Here is a 24,417-nt window from a genome sequence, read left to right on the forward strand (position 1 = left end):
TCACACCCAAACCTGGGGCCTCATCCCTGAACACACTCACGGGCTAGTCTGGATCCTGCCCAGCTGGAAAACTGAGTCAGCCTTGCACCAAGAACAGGTGAGGGGTTAAATTCCTGCACAGAAGAGGATTCAAGCACGCACAGCTCAATACTGCACTACAGCACCAAGCCCTGCCCCTTCTACCCCTTTCCCAGCCAACTCTGACATGTCCTGTGATTTAGTCCTGTAGATTGGATTATTAGTAGTAGTATTATTTAGTATTTCACCACACTGCCATTAACAAAATCCATTAAGGAAACGTGGCTAAAACTGCCAAGGACAAAGCATTCAGGGATTTGTTTCTTTTATAAACCCTTAAAACTCACACTAAAAAAACCCCACGTAACTTCCAAATCCCAGGAAAACAGAAAATTGACACAAATTTTAATATTTATATATTTTAAATCAAAACACAATTAAATATAGTATGTTTTAAGTACATGAATGCTTGGGTATGAGAGAAATAAGAGGTGGTACATAGTACCAAAAACCTATACACAGCCTTTTTTTTCTTTTTGCTTTTTCATAGACAATACAGTGTGTCTCTATACAATCGAATATTGCAACAGAATAACACTTGCTAGTCAATCAAGATATTCTGAACATTGGAAATGATTTGAGTTCTTCGCATAGTGATTTCTTTCTTTGCACAAGTTTGAGGAAAAAAGCAATCATCAGAGTAAAAAAAAAAAAAAAAGAGACCCAAAATAAGTGTTGTATACTAAAAATGCAGCAGTAACATAATGGTGAGACACTGAGTACTCCTGATACCCTGCAAAAATCAATTCGCTGGAAAAAAAAAAAAAGAGGTGCTGTGTAACATGGTAAGTGTTGACAGTGTCAGGAAGAAGGCCAGAGGTCATTAAAAATTGCTTTTCTTTGTAAACCAAACATCTGGAATTAGATACTGTGTTGGTTGGAGGACAACAAGCAGTGGAGAATGGCAGCAATTACTTTTTTTTCCTCGCTCGTGGGATGGAGAGGACAGAAAATGGAGCAGTTTCCAGGGTCCAACCTGCTCGGAGCCGTGGCTTGGGAGCTGCCCAGGTGCAAGATCCGAGTCTGCTCTGTGGTGGAAGCAGGGGATGAGTGTGTGCAGGGGCACGAGCTCAGCAAGGAGGAGTTACACTGTCCAGGCTTTGCTCCTGATCCTTCTATCCTGCCCTCAAAGTTAATGTAGTTATGAAGTAAAATTCATTTATCTTACAGTTGAATACTCATCTATTTCAAGTAACGGAAAATAAAACTTAAGAACTTTCTAGGTCATTCACTGCCCATGAATTCACCCTTCCAGGTTCACCTCTCCAGTGGCCAGTGGAGGGGATGTGCTCCAAGGCCTTTGCAATTGTGTTTAAAAATTACAAGTAGTAGAACTAGAAATTACAGCAAAAGCTTCCCCTCTGCTGTGGCCTGTGTCCCGTTCCAGACATTTTGCTTAAAAGTCTTTTTGAGACAGGGTCAAGTATTTGTGAAGTCGATCACAGTTTCTCAGTGACACATTTGTAAACTGCATCTTCATCTCTAAAAACCATCATTACTGTGAATGCCACATACAACAGGAAAAAGTGTTTCTTCACTCTCTGCAGTGGAGGTACAGGATTGCTTCTCTTTCATTCTTCCTTAGAAATGAGGGAGATCTCGGCGGTTGGAGTAACAGTGCTTTGTTTTTATTGGCTGTGTTAAAGAATCCACCAAAAGGGAAAGTTCACTCATTCTCGAAGTGGAAAACCAGATTTCCTGTTCTGGAGTTTCTAAAATCATAGCTGGAAAAGGGAAAACAGGGTTAGAGAACATTCTACCATAAAACATAGGCAATTGCTCAGTAGAAAGATATTTTGTGTTTAAAAACATTGAAGCCAGGTATGTTTGAGTTTGAGAGAGAAAAAACCCCAAGTCTAATCCCAACACACTCAACCTTTTGATTATTTGCATAATTGAATCCAGAGCATCTGCAGCCACTTGATATTTCTAAATACTGTGCTGAGGGACCTTTTCATCCAGCCAGACTGGAATTGTATCACTTGCAGCCAAGCTATTAAATGAAATCATTATACAACTTATTTAAACATAACTGGTCTATTAGAAAGCAAGCAGTCACATAGTGAAACTATGGATTCACCTATTTGGGTCTAATAACTAAATTACCTTCCACAACTAAACATAATGCCAGTTAATTTTTAGGCAGTCAGAAGTACCAGACATTAACTTGGTAACCTGCTGTCACCAACATTTCACCAAATTTAACTGCTGCATCACAACTAAACAGAGAACAAATGGGCTGAACAACACCACAGTCACCAAACACTAATACACAACACTAAACCCCCAGCCAGGGCTGCTGTGTCCTTTCAAAGTCTAGGGACAGAACTGTGTAAATGAGTGCACCCAACGAGACAACTTCCCAGCCACAGAGTTTTACTGACACTTTAGGCAGATGTACAAGTATTGATTAACAAGAAAAAGCAAGTGTGAACTCAAGTAAGGAATTACAGTATTGATCCTGCAACACAAATCACCCTTTTAACTAATAAGACTCAAACTTAAGACAAGCTTAGTGCCTGCAGAGGAGAACGACCACAGGCATCTGTTAAGAAATTCCTACATCATCCGTAGGCCGAAACACTTCCAACCTTTGTTTCTTCATATCATGCTATGCCAGTTTGAACATTTACCAGCGTGGGTTTCAGAGGCACGAGGAAGGCAAGTGAGAGCTCTGCTCCTCCCACAGCCTGGCCTGAGCCAGATGAATTCAGGCAGCCTTTCCACCCCCTTACCTTCGTAACCTTCTCCGAAGGCTGTTCGCATTGCGCCTGCTGCATGACGTCGTTGACTATCATCTTTGCTATCCTCCAAGCCATCTCTTCTTGAGCCTGCCGTGGAAAAAAACAGCCCAAAATACAGATATAGCTTCAGGTTCTTGAAATAAAAACACAGTGCCCTCAGCACAATGCACTCGGAGTCGTGGTTAACCTCCACAACTCAGTGACCTGTACAAACGTGTCTCCCTTGATGGAAACGCACCTGGCTTTTATTTTTATATTTATGGCTCGATGCAGTTTCCAGGAGAGTTAGCAAAGTTTTTAGATTTGGCTGTTGGGGATTTGTCCAAGCCCCTCTGAGGGGGGAAAAAGTGCAGCCTGTAATCCATGTACAGTGGTCACTTCATTGTAAAAAACAAACAACAGCACCTCCACTCCTACTTGATCTTTAAGGTCCCTTCCAATCCTAACCATTCTATGATTTTATACAACACCACAATAAGAAAAACCCAGACTGAAGGCACACATTTAACCATTATATTAGTTAAACCAGCAAGCACTGGCAAAGATCAAACTAGTTTCACACATCCATGCAATCAGATTATATTTAGCACACAGTCTCACAGTTCTTGTTGGTGCAGCAAAAAAGATACTGAGAGAAACAGCCAGGACTAAGGACTTCAATACTTTATCTCCCTTATATATACTGGAAAGTAAGTCACAAGGACAACATGAAAGAGGACACACCTCATCAGTGTTTCCTTGAACCCATTTCTTCATTGCTTGTGAAAACATGGACCCTGGTTGAGATAAAAACAGCAAGCAAGGTATGTCAGCAAACTGTGGCACACACCTCTCCCAAAGCTAATTCCTGTCATCCCTCTGAAGGGGTTGCACTGCTGGCATTCGAGGGCACAGAGGAGTGGCATGAGAGACAAGGGACTGTGTGGGAGCCATGGGAGCCACGGTTCATCCACACTGAGCCCAAACCATCCGCCTCTACCAGAGCTGGAAAGCAGCACTAACAGCAGGTCCCAGCCTGGGTGGGAAGCATGTGGAGAGCTGCAGTTCTTTTTCATCTCAAGAGCAAATCTTTGAAGGTTTGATCATCAGCTCAGCTGCTAGCAGCTTCCATCCCTGCCAGGTTCCATCGACAGCTCCGACTCCCACAGGCTGCTCATACTCCCCGGGGTCCAGCTGGACCAGAAAAGCAGAATTTGGATAGGAAACTGGGCCAGAGATGGGGTTTGCTTCGGTATAGGACAATCCCCTAAACAGCTCTATTTGGCTTAAAACAGATCTGGAAAGAGTGAAGAATCTTGCTTCTCTTGACTGCAGTAGGGAAGAGAGCAGCTCTGCAGATGTTTACAGGAATGCAGAGAAAGAGGAAAGCAAACCTTTTGATTTTTTGACATCAGGCTCTGGTTCAGATTCTCTGATGAACTGTCCCAGGTCACTGACACGTCCAAACGTCATCTTCCTGAGGAGAGGAGGGGTAAAGAACCACATGGGTTACCAGGACAGCTTTGGCATTATGGAAAGCTACCAGTCAGGAAAACAACAAAGCCACCACAACAAAGATTCCAGGGTCAGCAGACTGACATTTTACCCAGCACCATCTCTTCCACCTAAAATTAATACACTGGGTAAAACCTCCCGCTCTTCTCATGCATCTGAATTTGAAGAGTATCTGATAAGTTCTTCTAGAAACTAGAAGCAGGCAAATGCTTCAGTGACTCAGTCATGGACTATCAGCAGGCAGGGCTGGCAAGTGCTCTGCACTATCACAAAAACATGTCATGAGGGAGAAACAGGACCTAAAAGGACAAAAGATTGATGTGCAATAGAAAAGCCAGGTAGCTATAGAAACAATTTCTGTGCGAGATCCACAGAGCAGAAGAGCTTTATAACAAAGAGCAACTTAGGGAACAGAACAGCTGTACAATCAGCTAAAGAAATGAAGTATAAGCCCTTCTCTTCCATGGGGGTAGGGAGAAATAAACTTCCCTTTGCCCATTACGATACCAAAGGTGCCTGAACTTATTCTTTTCTATTCCAACCCCAACAGGAGCTACTTGGCTGTATTTTGGGATCAAAGAGGAATAATAACTGGGACAAAGAGAAAAATCAATTGGAAATATTTTTCTGGCTGTCATTCTGGTCAGAGAAACATTCACTCTTAGTGTTAAATCACACTTCTGAAATAAATTTAGTTTCAAATGTTAAGACATGAACTAATATCTTCTGTTTAGGCCTACTCTCCATGCAGGAGGATAGGGCAAATATGAAACAGAGGTGAAACGTAACCAGAAAGGATGAGATACACTGAAATGAACCTTACCCTGCATATGTTCGTTGATATAAGGATTCTGGATCCAGACTTGCAGCATCTACAATTATTGCTTCATCAAAATTTTTCAGGATTTTAACATTAGCCTTTTTGACATTGGACTACAAATAAAAATTCTAAGTATTAGTGCCCAATGCAGACAACTCAGCTTCTTAACAAAACTGCAATTATAGTGCTTTTAACACTTAGACAGACCTCCATCAGGTCTCTACACGAGCATAAAGTAATTAGAAAGCATCTACTCAGCCATGAATTCCTACCTCAGTATGACATTATTTTAAACAGAGGATGACAAAGTTCTATGACCAGAGCCAAAGACACACTGCCCAAATCAGCACGTGTCAGGGCTGAGCATTATCAGCTCAACAGATCTGTGTGTGCACACAAATCATCTGTTGTGAGCCTGTAGCACTGAACCATCTCCAAAGCTTCACTCATCCCTCTCGTGCACTTGGGAAGCAATTCCCAAACACAGATGCCTCCCCCATGCACAGAGAACAAACATTTATCTTCTGGCCTGGAGTATTTATGTAAGATCATGAAAAGAGCCAAGGCAACATCACAGCAACAGCAGGGAGAGCAGGAACACACAGCGATCCATTATCACCTGGGCACAGAACAGAAACATCCACAGCAGCTGCCTTGCAACCTCCTTCCCTGCTGCTCTGCCTGAGTGCTGCTCTTTATGCAAAAATATGCAGAGAGCCAGAGATTCTCCTATTCAGACAGGCAGGAATGCACAGCACTGAGTGCAGCACTTCATTTCCCAAACCATCCAGCCAATTACCAGCAGTTCCCCCTGCTCAGACTATCAAGCAGCAGGATGTTTTCAAGAACACAGATTTTATTCCCCACTTTGCAACTAGGGGAGGAATATTCCCTCCTTGCAAATTTGGAGGTTTAAATATACTACAAGCAGGTAGTACAGCTTCCAAGTTACAACAGCTTCCTATTGATTAAAAAAAAGGTTATTTCTAATAAAAAGAGTTTTTAAATGTTATGGCACTATGAAACAGTGTTCAGTAATATTAACAGCTTAATAAAAATGTAACTTTGACGCAAAGCACTAAAAGCAGCATGAGGCTTTGGGTACAACAAATACCACAGATATCCTTCCCTGCCAATATCTGACAGAACTTAGCAGCAGTAGGTTAAACACATCCTAATGTACCAAGCTTTAAATGAAAGTGGAATGGGAAGTTTCAAATCATGAGATATTTCCTTCCAGTGTATGAACTTGGATACAGACACAGAAAAGCTACTGCAGCATTTGCTGTAAGAGAATCAAACCAAGGAATCCGTACCTGGGAGGCAGAGCCATCTGGGGCCCCTATGGAATCACTGTCAGGAGAGCTGCCATGGCCATGGATACTCAGTGCAATATTCCCTCCCTGGAATTCATCTCCTCGTACTGAATGGATGAGATCGTTCAAGTACTTGTAGTAAAGGTTGCTGGACAAGAAACCAGGTAAAAAAACCTGAGGGACAGAAAGAATCCTCTTTAATTCAAGGCTGACACACAAGCATCTCAGTCCTTGGGTAGACAGAACACAAGTAGAAGTGTCCACACACGGAATTATTCTGGATTAGCAACTGCATGGCTTTAAATTTTAATCCTACTGCAAAATGAACAAACCCAACTGCCTATTAACCAAATCCTCCAGTACAGGAACTGAAGTTCAGATCTTTTTTCCCCTCTAGAAACTAAGCCTGACAGCTCAACAGCTTACAGGTATTTTGCTATGCTGTTCAAACCCATCTGCAGCTCCAGAATGAAATCACTCATTTCTAGTATCTGGGTACCCCAGAGTTACATTATCAGCCACAGCACTGATATTAGACTTGCAAACAACTCCTACGAGGAGGAAGGAAAATTTTCTAAAGATATAAAATAAGCTGTTGATAGCAATTCACATGGGAGGAAATTCTGTTACTTCCATTAAACTGCAATAATTACCCGAGACAAACATTTCACAGAGCATTAACAGCAGCCAGTGGGTGGTATCTTCAAATCAGGCTGGGGGAAATAGCCTAGCAAATTTTACCAGAGCTGTTATCTATTATCCAGGCAAACAGGAAGCCAGTAAAAGAACAGGACAAATCAGGGATGCTGAAGGGGACACTGCAGAACCTCCACATCACCTCTCTAACTGTCAAACCCCTTCTGAAGGAGGGGTCTCACCGTCTCCATGGTGGTCCACGCCTGTCTTAAGGGAGTGGTGAAGCAGTTGGGGAGAGGCCCCCCCTCCCTGCAGATGTTGGATTCGATCTCCAGCCTCACCGAGTCATCAAAGCCCAGGGGATGAGTGGCCTGGAGGGAGAAGTACCTGCAGCACAAACAACACAGAGGGGTTTGCAAACCTTTGCAGGTGGTCAGAGCCCACCTGTCCCCCAGGCCCTGAAGTAATGACACTCCAAACACCTGCACACACCTGGTCCCCACTGACTACAGGTGAGAACTGCAGGTACTGCAGGTGAGAACCTCCCACTCACAGAAATGGCTCTGAGAGCCCTGCCCTGAAGGCACAACAGATAAAAGCAGCAGAGCATCATGTGATCACTGGGGAGCAGAATGTGACACACAGCTCGTACAGGGAAGCTGGAATGGAGCAGGAAACACCCAGAACTCTGAAGCAGCATCTGCTCTACTGCTCAGATCACTGAAAGCTGAGTTTATGGATGGGTGTGATGAACCTCAGGCTGAATTGTTTGCTTCCTCTCCAATTATTATTTCCTCCTTGGGTAATAACTCAAAGAGCTCGTGGAAAGGAGTCACACTTAAGCTTAAGAACAGACTTTTCCTGGAAGCAGTTTTGATGTCTGTCTTCCAGTCTTATTGCTAAGGTGAAGCACAAACTAAAGGAAAAAAGTTACTCTCCTGAAAGTCTTGATATTAAAAAGGATCTGACTGCTTCCTTAAAAAAAAAGAACATAATTTATAATACTAAGAACAAGCACTAAATAATTTATAACACTAAGAACAAGCTTTTATTATGTGTGATAACAGTTCCTACAGCCTACTTTATAAGGATAACAGTATCTGGACATGAAGGATTTTCTACAGTGATGTACCTGCTATTAGGTTTAAATCCTTTACATTTTCAAATGGCAACCAATCAGCTTTGATACTTCAAACCAAACAAACTCAAGCAAGCAAGTCCTGAAAATTCTGAATTATGTTTAAGAATGGAATCCTTGTAAAGATTTTCTCCTCATGTATAAGGAAAAATGTGAAAAGTTCTTGTGTGCAAGCCTGAATAAAATGCATCTCAGCAGAACAGCACAGGACTGCAGAGTTATGGTTTGAAAATGAAATTTTCCTTTTGCACAGTGCAACACAAGACTACAAGCACAAAACCAAGGAATTGCTGAACTCCCTTACTTGTCATATAAAATCATGGCATCGTTCTGTGCTTCCTGCCCATCATACTGGCCTTTTTTGGCAGCAAGTTGAGACTGGAAGTTATCTGCTGCCAACCAGAACTGCAATACATTAACTGCATCTTCCTTCTCCATGTACTGGAAGGGAAATCACAAAAAGAGGAGAAATTAAAGAAGTTTAGCAAGAAACTTTCAATAAGCATAGACAAACCTGCTCCTTCCCATTTGAAACAAGAAACATGGTCCATATATTAGTGATGCAAAATTGTCACCAGGACACATAAATATTTTTATTTTTTCTGTTGCAGACAGATTTAGTTTAAAAAAAAATTTAAAAACTTCTGAGATTTCATTTCTGTACAGATTTTCACATTTAGATTCCAAAAAACTATTTATTTGTCTCACACTAAAGACAGAAGACACCATTTTCATGCTACACTTAGTTTACACTGAACTCAGCACATTGTCTCAGCTTCCCCACCTGCTGTTCCAAACGACATCAGCTTGTCAGACTGTCAGGACAAGTATTTCAAGAGCTGATTCCCTAAAGGTGCAGGACCCTGAAACTGTGAAATCCCACATTTAACCTATCACATCCCAACCTGGTGCTCTCTCCACATAACACTGCTGAATGATTTGTTATCTGTAATAACACTTAAGGCTTTCAAAGTCACTACTTCAATTTGCAAGGTCAAGATGACTATGTCAAAGCTTCTACAAAGCAAAGAGACACTCAGAAGCACTCACTGACTGGAGAAGATGTGCACAAATATTCATTCCACAATACAGTGGATGGGTCTGAACAATTGAATTAGTTCTACATGTGAGCAGGAAATAATTTAATGCATTTTTTCCCAGAAAAAGGCACACCTCATTTTTGTTAAATATTAGTCATAGAATGACAAAATGGTTTGGGTTGGAAAAGACTTTAAATAGTATCTCATTCCAACCTCCTGCCATGGGCAGGGACACCTTCCACTATCCCAGGTTGCTCCCAGCCCTGTCCAACCTGGTCTTGGACACTTCCAGAGGTGGGGCAGCCACAGCTTCTCTGGGCAACCTGTGCCAGGGCCTCCCCACCCTCACAGGGAAGAATTTCTTCCTAATATCTAATCCAAAGCCATCAAGGAATGAACAGGTTTTTTCATTTGCTAGAAAGGAATACAAAAGCAAACCCAAAGCCTGACACTCACCTCAGAGAAGTAGAACAGGGCTGACTCACAGAAGAGGATGTCAGCCAGATACACAGTCCCACTGGTCAGCACCTCGATCTGGTATTTACAGAAATGATGACTTCGTAAAAACTCGCTAAAGTGCCTGCACAGAGAGAGGGACAATCAGGTGTGGAGGGTCACCAGCACTCAGGGCACACTAAGAACCAACCAGTTCTCACCCAGAAGTCTGATACTTTCAGTTGGATAAAAGCAGAACAAGCAAGAAACAGGGCAGATTTACAGACAGCACAAGAAAAGAGATAGAGAACACGACAACAGCCAACTGCAGCAGGTGAGCACAAAAATGGGTTTGGAGGGAGGGATCTGAGCAGCTGCAAATACAGAAGGCTGAACAGAAAAATGCTTAGGTGGTTATGTGTCCATAAACACTTTTAACAGAACCTTTAGCAAAAGGACAAGAAACACGAGAATCCCAATCATTCCATCAACTTACTCTTGTTCCATTGCATTAAACACTATGGACTGTGCTGTAACAAAACAGTTGGGGTCCACTTGGCCATCTTCCCCACAAATCTTTGCTGCAAAGAAAGACCAGGGCAATTTTAATATGGATTTGGCTGATGGAACTGTGACTAGTGACTGAAAAACTGCAGTTCAAATCCACTAGAATCAACTGGTTCTGGCTGAGCAAAAAGAGCTTTTAAAGTACTGCAGGTGGTCAAATGATAATACTATGGCTAAAAGGTTTGATTGAGACTCAAATTTGGATCCCCTCCACAGCCACCAGTAATTCTTTCACTAATTTAAGTAAAATCTCTGAAATTTCTTCTGGGGATATTGCACATCACTACTGAAAGGTCAGACCCACTCACACCTGCAATCTACTAGCATTTTACAACTGACTTTGAAATTCATAAAAATAAAAATAAATGCAAGTGTATGAGGTATTAAAGATACACTTTTATAGGGAAGTAGCAGCTCTGAAATGAGTAACCAGCATTAATTCTTACCAACTATGTCATTTCTCATTGCTTCTGTAATAGGGATTGGTTTAGCAGCATCTGGAGAAATATATTTGGTAAAAGTACTAACTGCATCCCGTTCTATACCTGCGAGGAAGAAACACAGAATCAAACTCTGAATTCCTTGGCATCAGTCTGAAACAAGGAGTGAATAACAAAAGTCTGCTCTTCAGAAAACCAAGTGTCTCCTTCTCATCAACAAGTTTCCTCCAAGGAAGCTTTCAGTGCACTGCTGGATACTGTGTTGCTGAGAAGCTGCAGTGGCTGTGTGATCTCCAGCCAGGTCACAAAAAGCCCAGCACGGACTAAAATAGAATAAAGCAACGTGCTCTGAATTTTCCCTGCCACCAGACAAGGCAGCACCTGCTTCCTCAGCTGCACACCTTAGTCCCAGAAGCAGCACCTTTCTGGCAAGTGAAGCTCCCAATTTCTAGCTCTCATCACAAAGAAATCACTGGCATTATAAAGGAACTACAAGGAAACAAAAAACCATCTTAAAATGAGATGCCTCAGAACAAGTTGTGCGCTTTACACATCATCTTTTGAGACTTGGGACTTTGCTCTGGAAGAGAGAAAAAAATTACACTAAAATGCTTTTCAGATTTCTCAAGAAGGACCAGTGCTTTCAAATTCTTTTTAGGCATCAGAAGGCAGAGGTGCTTTTCATGACTAAAATATAATTTCCCTTGTTTCAGTGACTTTGGGGCTGAGGTTACGTATTGTGGAGGCACATGATAAAGAACTAAATGAGAAAGACAAAACAAAGAGAAAGGGATGCAACACGAGGAAACAGTTGGGCAAACAAAAGGAACTGATATGAAGAAAGAAATGTTCCTTTTTTGTCTGTAAACTTGCACAAATAAGGAAGGACTGAGTAGATGCAAAGTAGAGAAGCAGGTTCTGTGCATGTAGCTTACTACCAAAAGGAAATATTTTAATTTCATTCTTACTTCCAGTAGCCTCTGAAGAGGTGGAATCTAAATGACAATAAATCAGTTACAAGGGGAGGAACTCTAGCAAATAAATCCAAGAACAAAAACTGTACGTTCCACACACAGATCTCTACACACCTCGTGTAACCTCTTGTAACCATTACTTATGTCATTTTATGTGATACAGGACATTTACCTTCCACGCAAAGTTAATTATCAATTCTCAGCCCCTTCATCCAAATTTTCTGCAATTCTTTTAAGTTGGGATGGGACAGGTGAGGGAAGAATAGGACATTGCAATGTTCATCTTCATTTCTTACAATTACAGATGTAAGAACAGAAGCAACCTAAGCTTATTGAGCACATAATGATTTTGAAGTCTTTTCAGCAGTATATTTACTTTTAATTGAGACAAAGAATACACAGCTCAAACTGACCAGAAGCTGATACAGCAAGTTAATATCACTGATACATAAAATTTTTTTCCTCCCAACATGCCACCATTCTTGCTAAGAACATGAGACCTGAGGCAGCTCCCTGAACATTCCCCATTTCCCACCTTTTCAGCAAAAGGGAACACACAGCACTTACTTTTCATGAGTTTTCCTGACAAGTCCTTTAGTGCAGAGGAGGGGCTGTTTCTATTTGATACTGAAAGCTTGGAAGATTCTTGCTGATCAGCTGGAAGAGAGTGAGTCCCTGTCTCTGACTTTCTTAGACAAAGCACACTGGCACTGCCACACTCCTGACCCGGGAGCACGTGGTTCTGGCTGTTCCCAGTTCTGTCCTTCCTGCCCGACGCCGCGGGCTCGGCCCGGAGCAGCCGGGCCGTGCCAGAATCCTCCAATCTCTCCTCAAGCAACCCAGTTGGAGGAGATGATGCCAGTTCCTGCTGTTTGGAGGGTGACACTGGCTCTGCCAGGGAGCTCTGCTTCACGGTGTTCAGGCTGTGCGCGCGGATGCGGGACCACGTCGTGGAGTGGAAGCTCTCGGCCTCTAACCAGAACTTCACCAAGTGTTCCATCCTGCGCAGCTCCATGAACTGGATGAAATAAGGGAGGGCTACACTGTCCTGCAGGACTTGTTCAAGGGTCTTTGAAAGGCTTGATTTGGTCTCTTCAGCCTGATAATTCAGACACGATCTGCCTAAAGGAAAACACAGAGGAAATGACTCCATATTGTACAGCAGAGGTGGGTGTTGGATACAAAAGCGCCTCTTCACAGTTACACTGCAGGACAATTCCAAAATAACGGTGGAACACAAAGTAAAGGAACCTTTTTAAACAAACAAACTGCTGTCCCCATTCAAGACCCTCCCAGGCAACACAGATGTTACTGTAACAGCAGCCACATTCTTATTACCCATCTACTTGCCTGAAAACCAAGGGATGGTGAGTGTACCAGAAACACACATAGAATAAAAAAGAAATGCTGACATTATTCCAGAGGTGATGAGGCCTTACCTAAGTCTCCAAAATGAGCAGCTTCCATGTGACTTGGCTGCTTCTTAAGGGCAGCTGTCCGGCTGCTAGAAAAAGAGTCCATGTTGGCAGAGATGGCATTAATGGCCACATGGCTTGGTCCTGCAGCCTCCAGCAAGGCATGATTTCTAGTGCTTCTTTGAGGGGAATGTACTGGGATTGGAGCTGGAATCAAGACAGGAATGATTAAAACACAAGGACCCCAAGACCTCTTTTAAACAGAACCCAATGTTAAGCACCCCAAAATGAGCCAGGGAGTTTGCAAGATTCAGCCTTATTAAAACCTCATCGTACCACTGTGTGTTATCTTTGATCAAGGCTCTGACAAGAGGAAAGACCAAGAGTTTTATTACAGCAAGAATAAATTCACTCCCACCCAAATCAACTTTCCTTATTCAGCAGCAAATCAAGAGAGGCCAAGTCTAAGTTCACACGTGAAATATTATTCCTGAGTCTTCCTGTTTCCTTGATAACCACTATCCTAACAGCTCAATACTCTGTCAACAATTCCGTTTCATTCCAGTGCTCTTGCCAATCCATTCCCATGCCTTTTTGAAGGCTAAGCTGTGTTACAAACCCCTGAACCACAAAGCTATCTGTGAGTTTTAACAAGAGGATTTTTCAAAAATATTTTTGTTGTCTCTACTTGGTTCTAAGAGATAAAAAAGCAATAAGGCAACACCTCTGTGAAACCCATGTGAGCTTAACCCCCTCTGGCTGTTTTAGGACATGACTGGGCATTGGAGCAAAGAAGAACAAAGAAGAACTTCCTCTCACAAACCTCTGCCAGTGAAAAGGCATCAACTAATTGTCAACTGATGACAAAGCTGAAAATAACAAAACATGTTCACAGCAGTTTCCAAAGCTCTCAGGAAGCTGCCTTAGACTGGGATGTCATGCAGGGACATCTTACACCTCTGACTCAAAAATAAAGCACGTCAGATGACACGTTATCTCAGCACACCACTTCCCAGTGATGTGTTTCATCAAGGTGTCGAGAAACTTGGGGTTTATGACTTCCATGATGCATCACTTTATTTTTATTCCCAATTTTATGACACATGCTGGCAGAAGTTGGCAATTTCAGACTTGCATGTGACGGTAACAGATCCCTCAGGAGCAACAGTACAGGAGAGTTAAAACATTTGAGTTACTGTGAAGTGTTTGGTACCAAGACACCACTTGCTGCTTCTTACAAAGCCTTTGGTATTTCATACCAGCAACGATGGAGAAAATACCTTTTTTTCCAAGGCCAAGGGAGGGCAGCAATGGGAGAACTTGGTGGAGGCTACTCATGTAGAACCAGAGCCACACTCCTCACAACGCTTCAGGTTTTTGTAAATTAGATTCAAGTTTAATTCTGTATGATGGACATCTGAGAAAAAATTATTCTGCTTTATCTAAGGGTCAAACACCTGTTCCAAAGCCTCAGGATGGCACCACACCATGTCATACACAACTTACTGTTTCCCATATTTGATTTGAGAGACCATCAAGGTGAAAAAAAGTCTTTATTTCTCTCTTGATATGCAGATAACACATTAACAAGTACAGAAACAGGATTTTGTCTGAGGGTATAAAAGTAACAGATCAGATTAATGCATTTACCTCATCTCCTTTTAGTACTGTAAGAAAAACTGACAGGATAAGCAAACTTGTTTTCCCACAGTTTATACATTTCTTTTCCATCATGACTTTTATTCCTTTTCTAACAGATTTAGCAGCAAGATCTCTGTACCACATGGAAGAGCAGCAGCAGAACAGCTATTCCTTCTCACCAGGATTTGCATCTTCAGCCTCACAAGCCACATCAGACAGAGTTAAGTCATATCCTGCAGACACAGTGAAGCTGCATTTTCCAAACTCCAAAGGACACCATGTGTGAGCAAGAAACTGCAGGAGCAATTTGTTGCAGATAAGGAATAAGCACCATGCACAAGGTGACCGACTTGCCTGATCACTTTGAATTAAAGCTCATGGCTGACATAATTTAATAACCCTCTGCACCTACAGATTCAGCAAGATGAGTAGGAAAGATTAGTTACTATAAATACTCAGAAACAGAATTAAGTTTTGGGTTTGTTTTGTGTTTGATGCACAGGTCAAATCTGCACTCAGTGTAAGGAGATGATCCTGCTGGGTAAGGTAAAAATGGCAGATGACAGGAGAGATCTGAATTTACAGACAAAATATTGATCTTACTTTTAATTGCTTTCACATCTGTGGTGTTTTCTTGTTCTTTGCCTTTCACTGTAAAATACAAGGGAAAATGTTAATGCTATTTTGGGTGACTAGTGGCATTTACCTGAGAATGGACACAGAATTCCCAACTTCAGCAAGTCTCAGAGGCAGATGTAAGCCATGCTTTTGTTAAAACTGATCTCTCCCTTAAATCTGCACACCCAGTAACTGACAGAGGCTTTCAAAGCTTTCCTGTTGGTTTATTTTCAAAAGCAAAACCTTATCATCCATGAATTAATAGTATGTTAAAATTACCATGGAGGAAGATGTCTGCTGTCCATAGGATTAAAGCCAAGCTCTGGGAAGAATGTGAAAGGGGTGTTTTAAGTTTAGGGCACTGGCTGATGCACTCTGTGAAATAGAAATCACACACCTAAAAACATCTCCCTCCTATTACAGGAGGAGCAGCACAACTCACACCACTGAAGAGATGACATGGAACCAGCTCCACAGAGCCAGAGCCTCATGACTCCTCAGTCATGATGGATACCACGGAAATGTTCTGGAAACACACTGCCAATACTTAATTCTCTCACAAATAGTATTGCTTAACCATCACCAAACCTCGGGCAAGCAACTGATGGGGAGATAACAGTTTAAAAAGCTGTGATGGAAGAGTGTTTTGGGGAATGTTTTAAAAAATATTATTATTTTTTAAAGGAAGCTCCGAAAGGAAGTGAATGAGGAGATCTGTTTAAAAACAAAAATAAAGGAACCCAAGCAGTACATAAACATAATACATAAACAGGATGGCATAAACAGGGGGAAAAAATGAAGTGGTGATATTGGAGAACGAGATCTACCACAGAAACCTTCTCCCACTGCTCCAGGCGAGGATTATTGACTACAAATAGGTCATCCCTGAACAGCGACTGTGGAGTCCTTCCAAACACAACCACAACTCACAGCCCAGCACAATCACCACATTTACATCACAAAACACGAGTAGATTAGAAAAAAAAACAAACAACAAAAAACACAAAACCCAACCCCTTCCTATCCTGACTCAGGGATTTTAAATATTTTAAAGGCAAACTCCAGTCTCCGGTTACATAATTGCCCTGCCCGGGTGGCTGCAGCGCTGCCTGCCAGCCTCCCCTGCGAGGAGAAACGCTGCAGGGCTGCGAACTGGCAACTCGGCGTTTAAAATTTAAGCTACCAGCGAGCACGTTCTCTGACAGAGACACTGAAGTGTCCATTAAAAGAGGTGGATTCTTCACAAACTGACCTCCTGCCGCTGTGACAGAGTAACCAGCCTTTACATAACTGGGAGCTGATGGGCGGGAGAGAAATCCCTGAGAAAACCTGCATGTCTGAGGTAGCACTGAGGCACAAAGGGAACGAAGCAACCTCTACACAGTACTACAAACCCTTCTCTTTCCAAAATTATTCCAATATTTCATCAAACCCGTTCCTAACTATCAGCAGTAATTCCTGTTTCGCACAAGAGCCCTCCATAAGCCTATTTTCAGTCTAAATACGCCTGTTCCTTCTTACCAACTATTCAGTTCCTCCCTAATTACCTACTTACTACCGGTAATACAAACTCCAGGTTTCAGCTCCAAACCCCTTACACACAGGCTGCCTCTGTCCCCAGCAGCTTGGAGCCCAACAAAGGAATGTCCTTAACACCAGAGGACAAAGCAAACTCCTGTCTGTGGCAACATCAAATTTCAGGGAGTGAGGTTTCACTACATGAATTTACTTTCACTTCCCTCCAAAAGCGGATGTCCCGTGGTGTCTGTGTGAAACCAAGGGGGTGTGTGAGATTTCCAGCAGCCAACCCCATTCCAAAGGGGTCACGCGCCAAACCCTCACGTGACATTTCAATTCGCATCCTGAAATGCTCCAGAATGAACAAATCCAGGAGACAGTGCACAAAAACCAGTGTAAACCTTCCAGGATTGGCCAACCAGCGGGGCTGCACGTTATTCCCAAGGTATCCCCAGGGATGAGCGTGTCACCCGTCTGATCCACTGGCAGCAGTTTCATAACCTGCCCTGGAGCGCCCGGCTGCTGCTTCAACTGTTACACTTTGATTTCTCAACCCATTATCCACCCTCAGTCTCCCAGGCCTTTATTTTACGGCCTGAGCTATAAAAACATTTCATTCTTGTTTTTTGATCCTGGTCATGAATAAATTTAAAAATAGTTTTAATTTTTACCCAGTGCAATATCCTCCTAAGCAATGACAGCGCACCCCAAGAACCCTGGTGCTTGTATGTTTTTTGGACTGTGTGGGTCTACAGTTTTATCCTAAGCTTTAAAGTGCTGCTTTTCTCCCAGCTGCAGTTTAAATCTTCTCAAAAAGCCAAATCTAAAAATGGAGATCACACAAAGCAGTATTTTATGTACAGCCCAGATGAAAGGTTACTCCTCTTCTCTCCTTCACAGCGTCTCTCTCGGGCATTAATGCTGATTTGCTTCTCTGACCAAAAATCCTTTAATCAAAGGAACACAGATCCTCAATTACACATCTCAGATAATCAGACACTTCATTCCTTTCTTCCTGAGAAAGTTTCCACCCAAGCTGACCTTGTCCCTATGATCACACACCAGGATGGAACATCAGCTTCACAATTCCCACCAATGAAGCAGCAAAAGCTGTTTTTGAAGAGTTTATAACCACTATGAAAGTTTCATTCTGCAGCTCAACGTTTGTATGTAAACACCCCAAAAAGGATTATGGCACTTGCAAAGCCCTCAGTGGACTTCCAGAGTCTTCCTATCTGCTGATAAGAACAGTTTAGACTCATTTCTTCCAGAACTAACCTCTACAAGGAATGACATTTTCAGTGTTGCTACTTTGGCTGAGCAAGCTCCAGAGGATGTGTCAGCCAAGAGCAACATCACCACCTCAGATACCACGTTCTTCCCTCCCAAGATGTGCATTTTGGGTTCAGCAACCGAGAAAGGCTTTAGGACAGCGCTGCATCAGCCACTGCCGAAGATCAATGGTTGCACTGCTCGAGCTACATAGTCACGAGGTGACAGAACTGTCCCAAGAGGCCCTTCCTAAAAGGTGCCACTTTCTATAAAAACCACCCAAACCACAGCTGTGGTGAGTGAAAGCACAGTGCCCCTCACTGCGGAACGAGTACAACAACACTTAAACTACATCCATTTGTGCCATTGGAGCGTTATAAATAATTCAGGAGGCCTAAATTTCAAATCCTGTGCTCTATAACAAGCCAATGACAAAATAACCTGCCAGTGACTCCTCTGGCTTTCACAAAGAGCTCGGTGCGATGAGCTCCCTTTTTAACTGGGGTTTTCAGCCGCTGCTGTACATTTCTAGCTTACTGTATTTTTGTAAAAAACCACGTACGTCAGCATCGTGACAAAATAATCTGTAAACTGCTAAAAGGCTCAGAGCCTGCGGGAGGTGTGGGGGGTGCCACAGGCCCCTCTCCGCCCGGGTCCGCGCTCGGAGCTGCTCACCAGGGGTCGAGACCCCGCGATCCCCTCAGAGCCCCCCCACCCCCGGGAGGGGACACTCACCGTCATTCCCGCCCAGCCCGCTCCGCAGGGCCCGGCCGTCCTCGCGGGGCCCGCTCACCGCGGCCAGAGCGGCAGGGCCGGGGCCCGGCAGCCGCGCGGGGGACGAGCCCGGCGGCCGCCCGCCCGCCGCCGCCCCCCTGCCTTTCCTCCTGAAGAAGGACATAGCGCCGGGGAGGGGGGGCTCGGCGGCCGGCGGGCCGGGGGAAGGCGGGAGGCAGGGAGGGCGCGGGCCGGTCCCTATGAATGGGGCTCCTGCCCCCGCCCGCCGCCGCCGCTCCCTCCGCCTCTTCCTCCCGCGGCGGCGCCCGCAGCCGCCATGTTGTCAACAACTGCCCCGCGCCCGCTTCCGCCCAGCGCCGCCGCGCGGCACGGCGGGATGTGCCCGCAGTCAACATGGCCGCCGCGGCGTCGGGTGGGACGGCCAATAGGGGACTGTCTCGGGGCGGCCATATTGGGTGAGGGCAAGCAGCCCGTGAGGGTCCACAGCGGTGAGGCGGGGGGAGGTCGGCCATCTTTGATCAGGGCCGGGGCCGGGGGAGGCGGGGGCTGCCATCTTGGTTGAGGGCACAGGTGACCTGGGGACGCTGCGGCAGCTTGGGCGCGTCCCGTGGGCGCGGGTGACAGAGAGCCCTGAGGGCAAGGGACAATGGTCCTGAGGGCAGGGGAGAGCCCTGAGGGCAGGGGACAATGGTCCTGACAGCAGGGGACAGTGGTTCTGAGGGCAGGGGAAAATAACCCTGGGGGCAGGGGACAGTGATCCTGAGGGCAGGGGACAATGGTCCTGAGGGCAGGGGACAGCAGGCGAGCACCGTAGCAGGGCCATGAGAGCCAAGTGCCCTGCAAAGAATCTGGAGACTTCTGAGACGTGGCCCAAAATGTCCCCTTTGGCCATGGGGGCCACAGCAGAGGGGACGGACACGGGGACGGATGACCAGCCCTGGCCCCCGTCCGACCCCTGCCCAGGGTCTGTGGGCTCTGCAGCCCCAGCTCTGGTCCCTCATGCCAAGGGCACATCGTGCCTCACGTGCTGGAGGAATGTGGCAGCTCCGTCATTCCATCCCAAACCACCCGGACACACCAGAAATCCCTGCCAGGCTGCATAGCGCCCGTCAGGACGTGGGGACACTGCCGGGTCCTGGCAATCGCTGTCTGATAAGTCAGTTCCGTCTGCGTCCCGGATCCTGCCACAAAAATCCTCTTAATTATCCTCCCGAGGCAAATCTGCTCTTTCCTCAGCCACCAAGGACGTTTGTCATTATAACTCAGCGCTCAGGTTGATCTCTGAGGAGCAGATCTCTGATATAAATGTTTTGCAAACACTGTATAAAGACTGTTATTATAAATTCTGGTTTGTGTATGAGGAAACTGAGGCACAGACTCAGAGAGCAGCTCTCCCCAAACCACACAGCTCCACCTGATCCGTGCAGCAAACCATCCAGCCTTTTCCTGGGAATCTGCCGTGAGTGCCATGAACTCCAGCGATGGTGAGAAGGGAGAGACACAGAGTCACTTTCCTGTGGGATTTAGTGCTCCATACCAGGCAGGAATTACCTTTCCAAGCACACAACTCTCAGCCCAGTTCCTCTGCAAGGTGTTTTATGCCATGACATTTCTGGGCTTGATCCCCAGGACCTTGTTCCATGGGCCCAATTAACAAAACACCATGAGAACCCCAAAACAATCCCCACAGGAGGTGCAGGGATCACAGGAGGCAGCTGCAGCTCTTCCTCTGCCACCCCCGTGTCACTTCTCTGCCATGTAACTGTCCTGCCCTCGGTGCTTGAGCCACGAGAAAATGATGTAATTAATAATCATTACGAAAGTTCCTGCACCATCTTTCACCCAAGTGTTCCAAAGCTCTTTACAAACACTCAGTAATTAACACTCATAAATTGTAAATTGCCTAAAAGGTACATGGGGATCTTCCAGGGCTGGGCTGGAGCCGTCTCTTGGGCAGGATGGTGCAGCTGATCAACACCCTGTAGCAACTGCATTTTCTCTTTTGATATTGTTTTTGTTAACTGATGCTCTTTGATACAGTTTTGTACACATGCCCAGAGGCTGGTTGGGGGATAATGAACTATCCTATATGGTTTCTGCATAATGAATGGAGTTATTTAATTGGCACATAACCTAAGAGACTGCTAGTAGACTAAAACATTCAAAACATGAGCAAATAGGAAAGAATGGGATGACTCAGGGAACACTGAATTAACAGCCTCTGTCAAAGAAATTTGCACCCACTCCTCTTGGGTTTCAATGTTGGGGTTGAAGAAGAATGCAGTGATTTACATCTTTTGGGGTGGGTGAATTGCAGGCATTGCTCATCCCACTTGGTGAGGAAAACCTTCTATGTTGCAACTCTTTTTCAAACAGCATCTCCTTTTCCAAAAACCTCATCCAACCTGTCAGAGTCTTTGGGACAACTCAATTTTCTTTGCATCAGATCCTGGATAACTGAGGAAACCTCAAGATATGAGAGTCTGGCACGAATTACCTTTCCTGGACTGAAATTTTCTCCCCTTTTTGGGAATGTGGAGAAGGGCTGAAGCTCCAATCCTCAGCTGGTCACTGGAGATCTGAACTGGAAGTGTGAGTGACAGCAGGTTCCGGAGTCTTTAACAGCACGTGAGAGTTTAATTGTCTGAGCAATCAGCTGAAACATGACTTCAGGACATGAGTTGGCCAATGTCAGAGAAGCTGAGGGACTCCTCCCTGAATTAAACTATTCAAATAAAAACAAAAAAGCCTCACTGCCTGGTGATTTTTCCCTCTCCACAGCTAGAAAAATAAACAACCTTTAATAAGATCTAAATGGAGTGATCTTGTTTGGACAGAACTAATAAAGCAGAACAAGACTTTGGCGTCTTTGACGTGGGTAATTAATCACAGGGAACTGCCCTGCTCAGTTACAGCACAAAACCACAAATGTAACAAACCATGTTAGAGGCCATTCTCATTTCTCACATCTGTGGGACAGTCCATTTGTTCACATGTATTCACATGATGCTGGGATTCTCTCTCACATTTAGACTTCTCCCTACTTTGGGAATACAAATAATAAAAACTATATGACTAAGGGCTTTAACAGCCGAGATCTTACTCTGGAATCAGTAATAATGCCCAAAACATATAAAGAGTCAAAAATGCCTTTGTACAGAAACACACTAGAGCTTAAAAACCATATATTCCAAACCTTGCCATTGGAACTGTAAAAAAAAAAAATACAATATTATTTCAAACAAATAATCAGACATCTTGCAAAATAAGCAATACAGGCATAATCACTAGGAATCCAAGAATTAGTGGGGGAGAGAGTGGGAAAGATGCAGCACAGACATATATTGGTGCACAACAGGATGCTGGGGAAGCTGGAAAATGAAGAAGAAGGAACTGATACATCACAGCAGGGCTGCTCCGAAACTGCAGTCTCAGCAGCTTCAATTACAGACTTATATTTTTCTCCTTTTTATTTTTTTTTAATGGGAAAACAAGTGTCTGCATGCACATACAGAATTCCCAGCAAATTTGGATGTGGCTGACCTCAGTCCATGGGAACAGGAGGGTTGGTACCAGCTTCTCAACTCTGCTGGGGATTTCAAAGAAGGGAATTCTCCCAGTCCCAGCCTAGAAAAAAATAACTGGTTTCATTAAAACATTGCAACTCCTCCTTGTCTCCTTCCACTGAGCACATGCCCGAGCAGGGAGGTTTGTTCCTCCATGCCTGGTGGTTGGGCACAAGCAAGGGGTGACTCTCAGTGGGCGAGTGGGTGGGTTAAAACTTGAGGTTTGAAGCGTAAAATGGGTGGGGGGAAAGGGGAAAAACAGGCTCACACCCAGCAGAAAGAGCTGCTGGAGATGAGCTGGGCAGCTGAGCTCTGGGGAAGGAGCACTGAGCAGGAGCAGAGACCAGCAGAAAAGCCCTCACACACCAGGTTCTGAACCGTTCCCCAGGCTGCTCCTGCAGCAAGGAAGCCTTTTCTGCAGGGCTTTAGTGCCACTCCGGAATTATTCTGAATTAGTGAAAACAAAGCGGCTTGTTCCCACCTCCGCTCTGCCCACATGGAATTGCCAGAGCTGTGTGGGACTCACCTCAGATGACCTTTCTCCAATTTGCCTTGTTTTTCCCGAGTTTTTGGCCATTCTACGGTGTCCTAAATACTTGAAAAACAATAATCTAGTTTAAGTGAAAAGTTAAAAAAATAATAATCTAGTTTAAGACCATTTTCTGTGTTTCTCTATTTACACTTTTTATTTTCCCCCCTTGCTTTTCTAAATGCCTCAAGGAGTGCAAGAAGTGATGCAGCACATGGCAGCTCTCGGATATTTCTGCAACCCAGGGATATGGGGAAAAAACAATGCTGATTGTGATTTTGTCCATTCGAAACTCTGGTGGAAGTCACGGGACAAGCAGCATCCCCACAGAGGATGTCCCACAGGACAAGACACACCCCCGTGAAGCCCAAACGCTGCATCCAGACAGAACCGCGGCGCGTTACCCCGGAGGTTGTGCCCGTGAACTGAGCTGAAAGTGCGGATGATTTGCCATCGGTTCGCCCGGGGCAGCCCGGCTCCTGCCGCAGCACTCCGGGCGCACACCAGGAGAGGGTGCCAAGCCCCCGGCTTCTGCTGCCGGGAACCGCACGGGCTTCCCAGCACCGCCGGGCTCTGAGCCCGCTCCAAAGGCTGCAACTGAGACACCAAGCAACGCACCCCGGATCTGAAGGAAAACCTTTTTTTTTAACCAAAATACCTTTAACTGTTTCAGAGGTGTCGGCAGTTAAGTGCCTTAAACACGGCTGAGGACTTTCGGGCGGGATAAAGATATTTTTTGCTGTATTAAGAAAGGATTTGGCTCTTTTGGATTGCGGCTGATGGACGTGGGTCCGCTCGGGGGGACAGCTGAGCTTCTGGAGGTCGAGAAAACCCCGTCAGATCTGCGAGGCGTAAGGACAAGACATCAATTCCTGCTGCACAGCGACAGCGACCAGGAGGTTTAGAAGGAATAAAACCTGATCCATGAAGTTTCAGAATGACTGTTGTAAAAATCCATCTGCACTGGGAGGCGCAGCTTTTACACCTAAAGTAAGCGCAGGCTCCCGGGCAGCCGCTTTGCCTCGCTCTCTCCCCACTCTGCCCCCAAGACTTTGGAGAAACCTGCGGGGATAGAATTGGCATCGCTCAAAGCGAGCAAACCCCGAGCAGATCGCCCTCCCACGGAGGAGCCGCGGACCCCGCGTTTTTAAATCCCCCCCACGGTGACACCCAGGCTGCGAGAAACCCCCCCGCAGACCCTCATTCCCCACGCGTGTCCCCGTCCGGGATCGCAGCGGGCGCGGAGCCGCAGCATCGCCGTCCGCGGGCACTGGTGGGGGCAGCGTGCGCGTGTTAAAAACATCACCGACAACCGCAGGAATAAAACGACTCTTTAGCGGCCGCCCCGCAGCGAAACGGCGTAAAACAGCCCAAAACCGTGCGCGCAGGTGACCGCCCCGGGACTCCCCCCGCCCGCCGCGGGTGTCGCAACCGCGCCCGT

The 24,417-nt window shown here is 45.1% G+C and overlaps 1 protein-coding gene and 1 long non-coding RNA gene across 5 annotated transcripts; both read right to left on the bottom strand.

The window, feature by feature from the left end:
• Positions 1-417: 417 nt before the first annotated feature.
• AKAP10 (A-kinase anchoring protein 10) lies at positions 418-19,186 on the bottom strand. 3 transcript variants are annotated; one of them, XM_027691189.1, is made up of 15 exons: positions 18,882-19,183; positions 15,342-15,389; positions 13,122-13,304; positions 12,250-12,804; positions 10,715-10,813; positions 10,198-10,282; positions 9,723-9,846; positions 8,531-8,667; positions 7,331-7,475; positions 6,453-6,626; positions 5,140-5,249; positions 4,196-4,278; positions 3,546-3,598; positions 2,814-2,909; positions 418-1,802 (listed from the first exon to the last, which is right to left on the bottom strand). In XM_027691189.1, exons 1-15 carry the CDS (start codon positions 19,042-19,044, stop codon positions 1,797-1,799), a joined length of 2,061 nt encoding a protein of 686 aa, XP_027546990.1. In that variant the 5' UTR covers positions 19,045-19,183; the 3' UTR covers positions 418-1,796. The 3 variants fall into 3 exon arrangements, with proteins under 3 accessions (XP_027546990.1, XP_027546988.1, XP_027546989.1); XM_027691187.1 differs by lacking the exon at positions 418-1,802 and having other exon boundaries at positions 2,570-2,909; positions 18,882-19,186; XM_027691188.1 differs by lacking the exons at positions 418-1,802; positions 15,342-15,389 and having other exon boundaries at positions 2,570-2,909; positions 18,882-19,185.
• Positions 19,187-21,153: 1,967 nt separating this feature from the next.
• Positions 21,154-24,274, bottom strand: LOC113971330. Of its 2 annotated transcripts, none has more exons than XR_003535520.1 (4): positions 23,635-24,274; positions 22,974-23,042; positions 21,379-22,508; positions 21,154-21,296 (listed from the first exon to the last, which is right to left on the bottom strand). It is a non-coding gene; the product is annotated as an uncharacterized LOC113971330 (long non-coding RNA). The 2 variants fall into 2 exon arrangements; XR_003535519.1 differs by lacking the exon at positions 21,154-21,296 and having other exon boundaries at positions 22,283-22,508; positions 23,635-23,818; positions 23,894-24,274.
• Positions 24,275-24,417: the final 143 nt, after the last annotated feature.

Source organism: Neopelma chrysocephalum, unplaced genomic scaffold (assembly GCF_003984885.1).
Source record: "Neopelma chrysocephalum unplaced genomic scaffold, ASM398488v2 Primary Assembly neopelma1_82, whole genome shotgun sequence".
NCBI classification, from domain to species: domain Eukaryota; kingdom Metazoa; phylum Chordata; class Aves; order Passeriformes; family Pipridae; genus Neopelma; species Neopelma chrysocephalum.

Coding starts and splice junctions, on each gene's coding strand:
- AKAP10 (XM_027691187.1), bottom strand. CDS start 19,044: ATGTCCTTCTTCAGGAGGAAAGGCAGGGGGGCGGCGGCGGGCGGGCGG. Junction 13,305..15,341: donor AGATGTGAAAGCAATTAAAA/GTAAGATCAATA, acceptor TCTTGATTCCAG/CTCCAATCCCAGTACATTCC. Junction 3,599..4,195: donor TGATGTCAAAAAATCAAAAG/GTTTGCTTTCCT, acceptor TATCTCAACCAG/GGTCCATGTTTTCACAAGCA.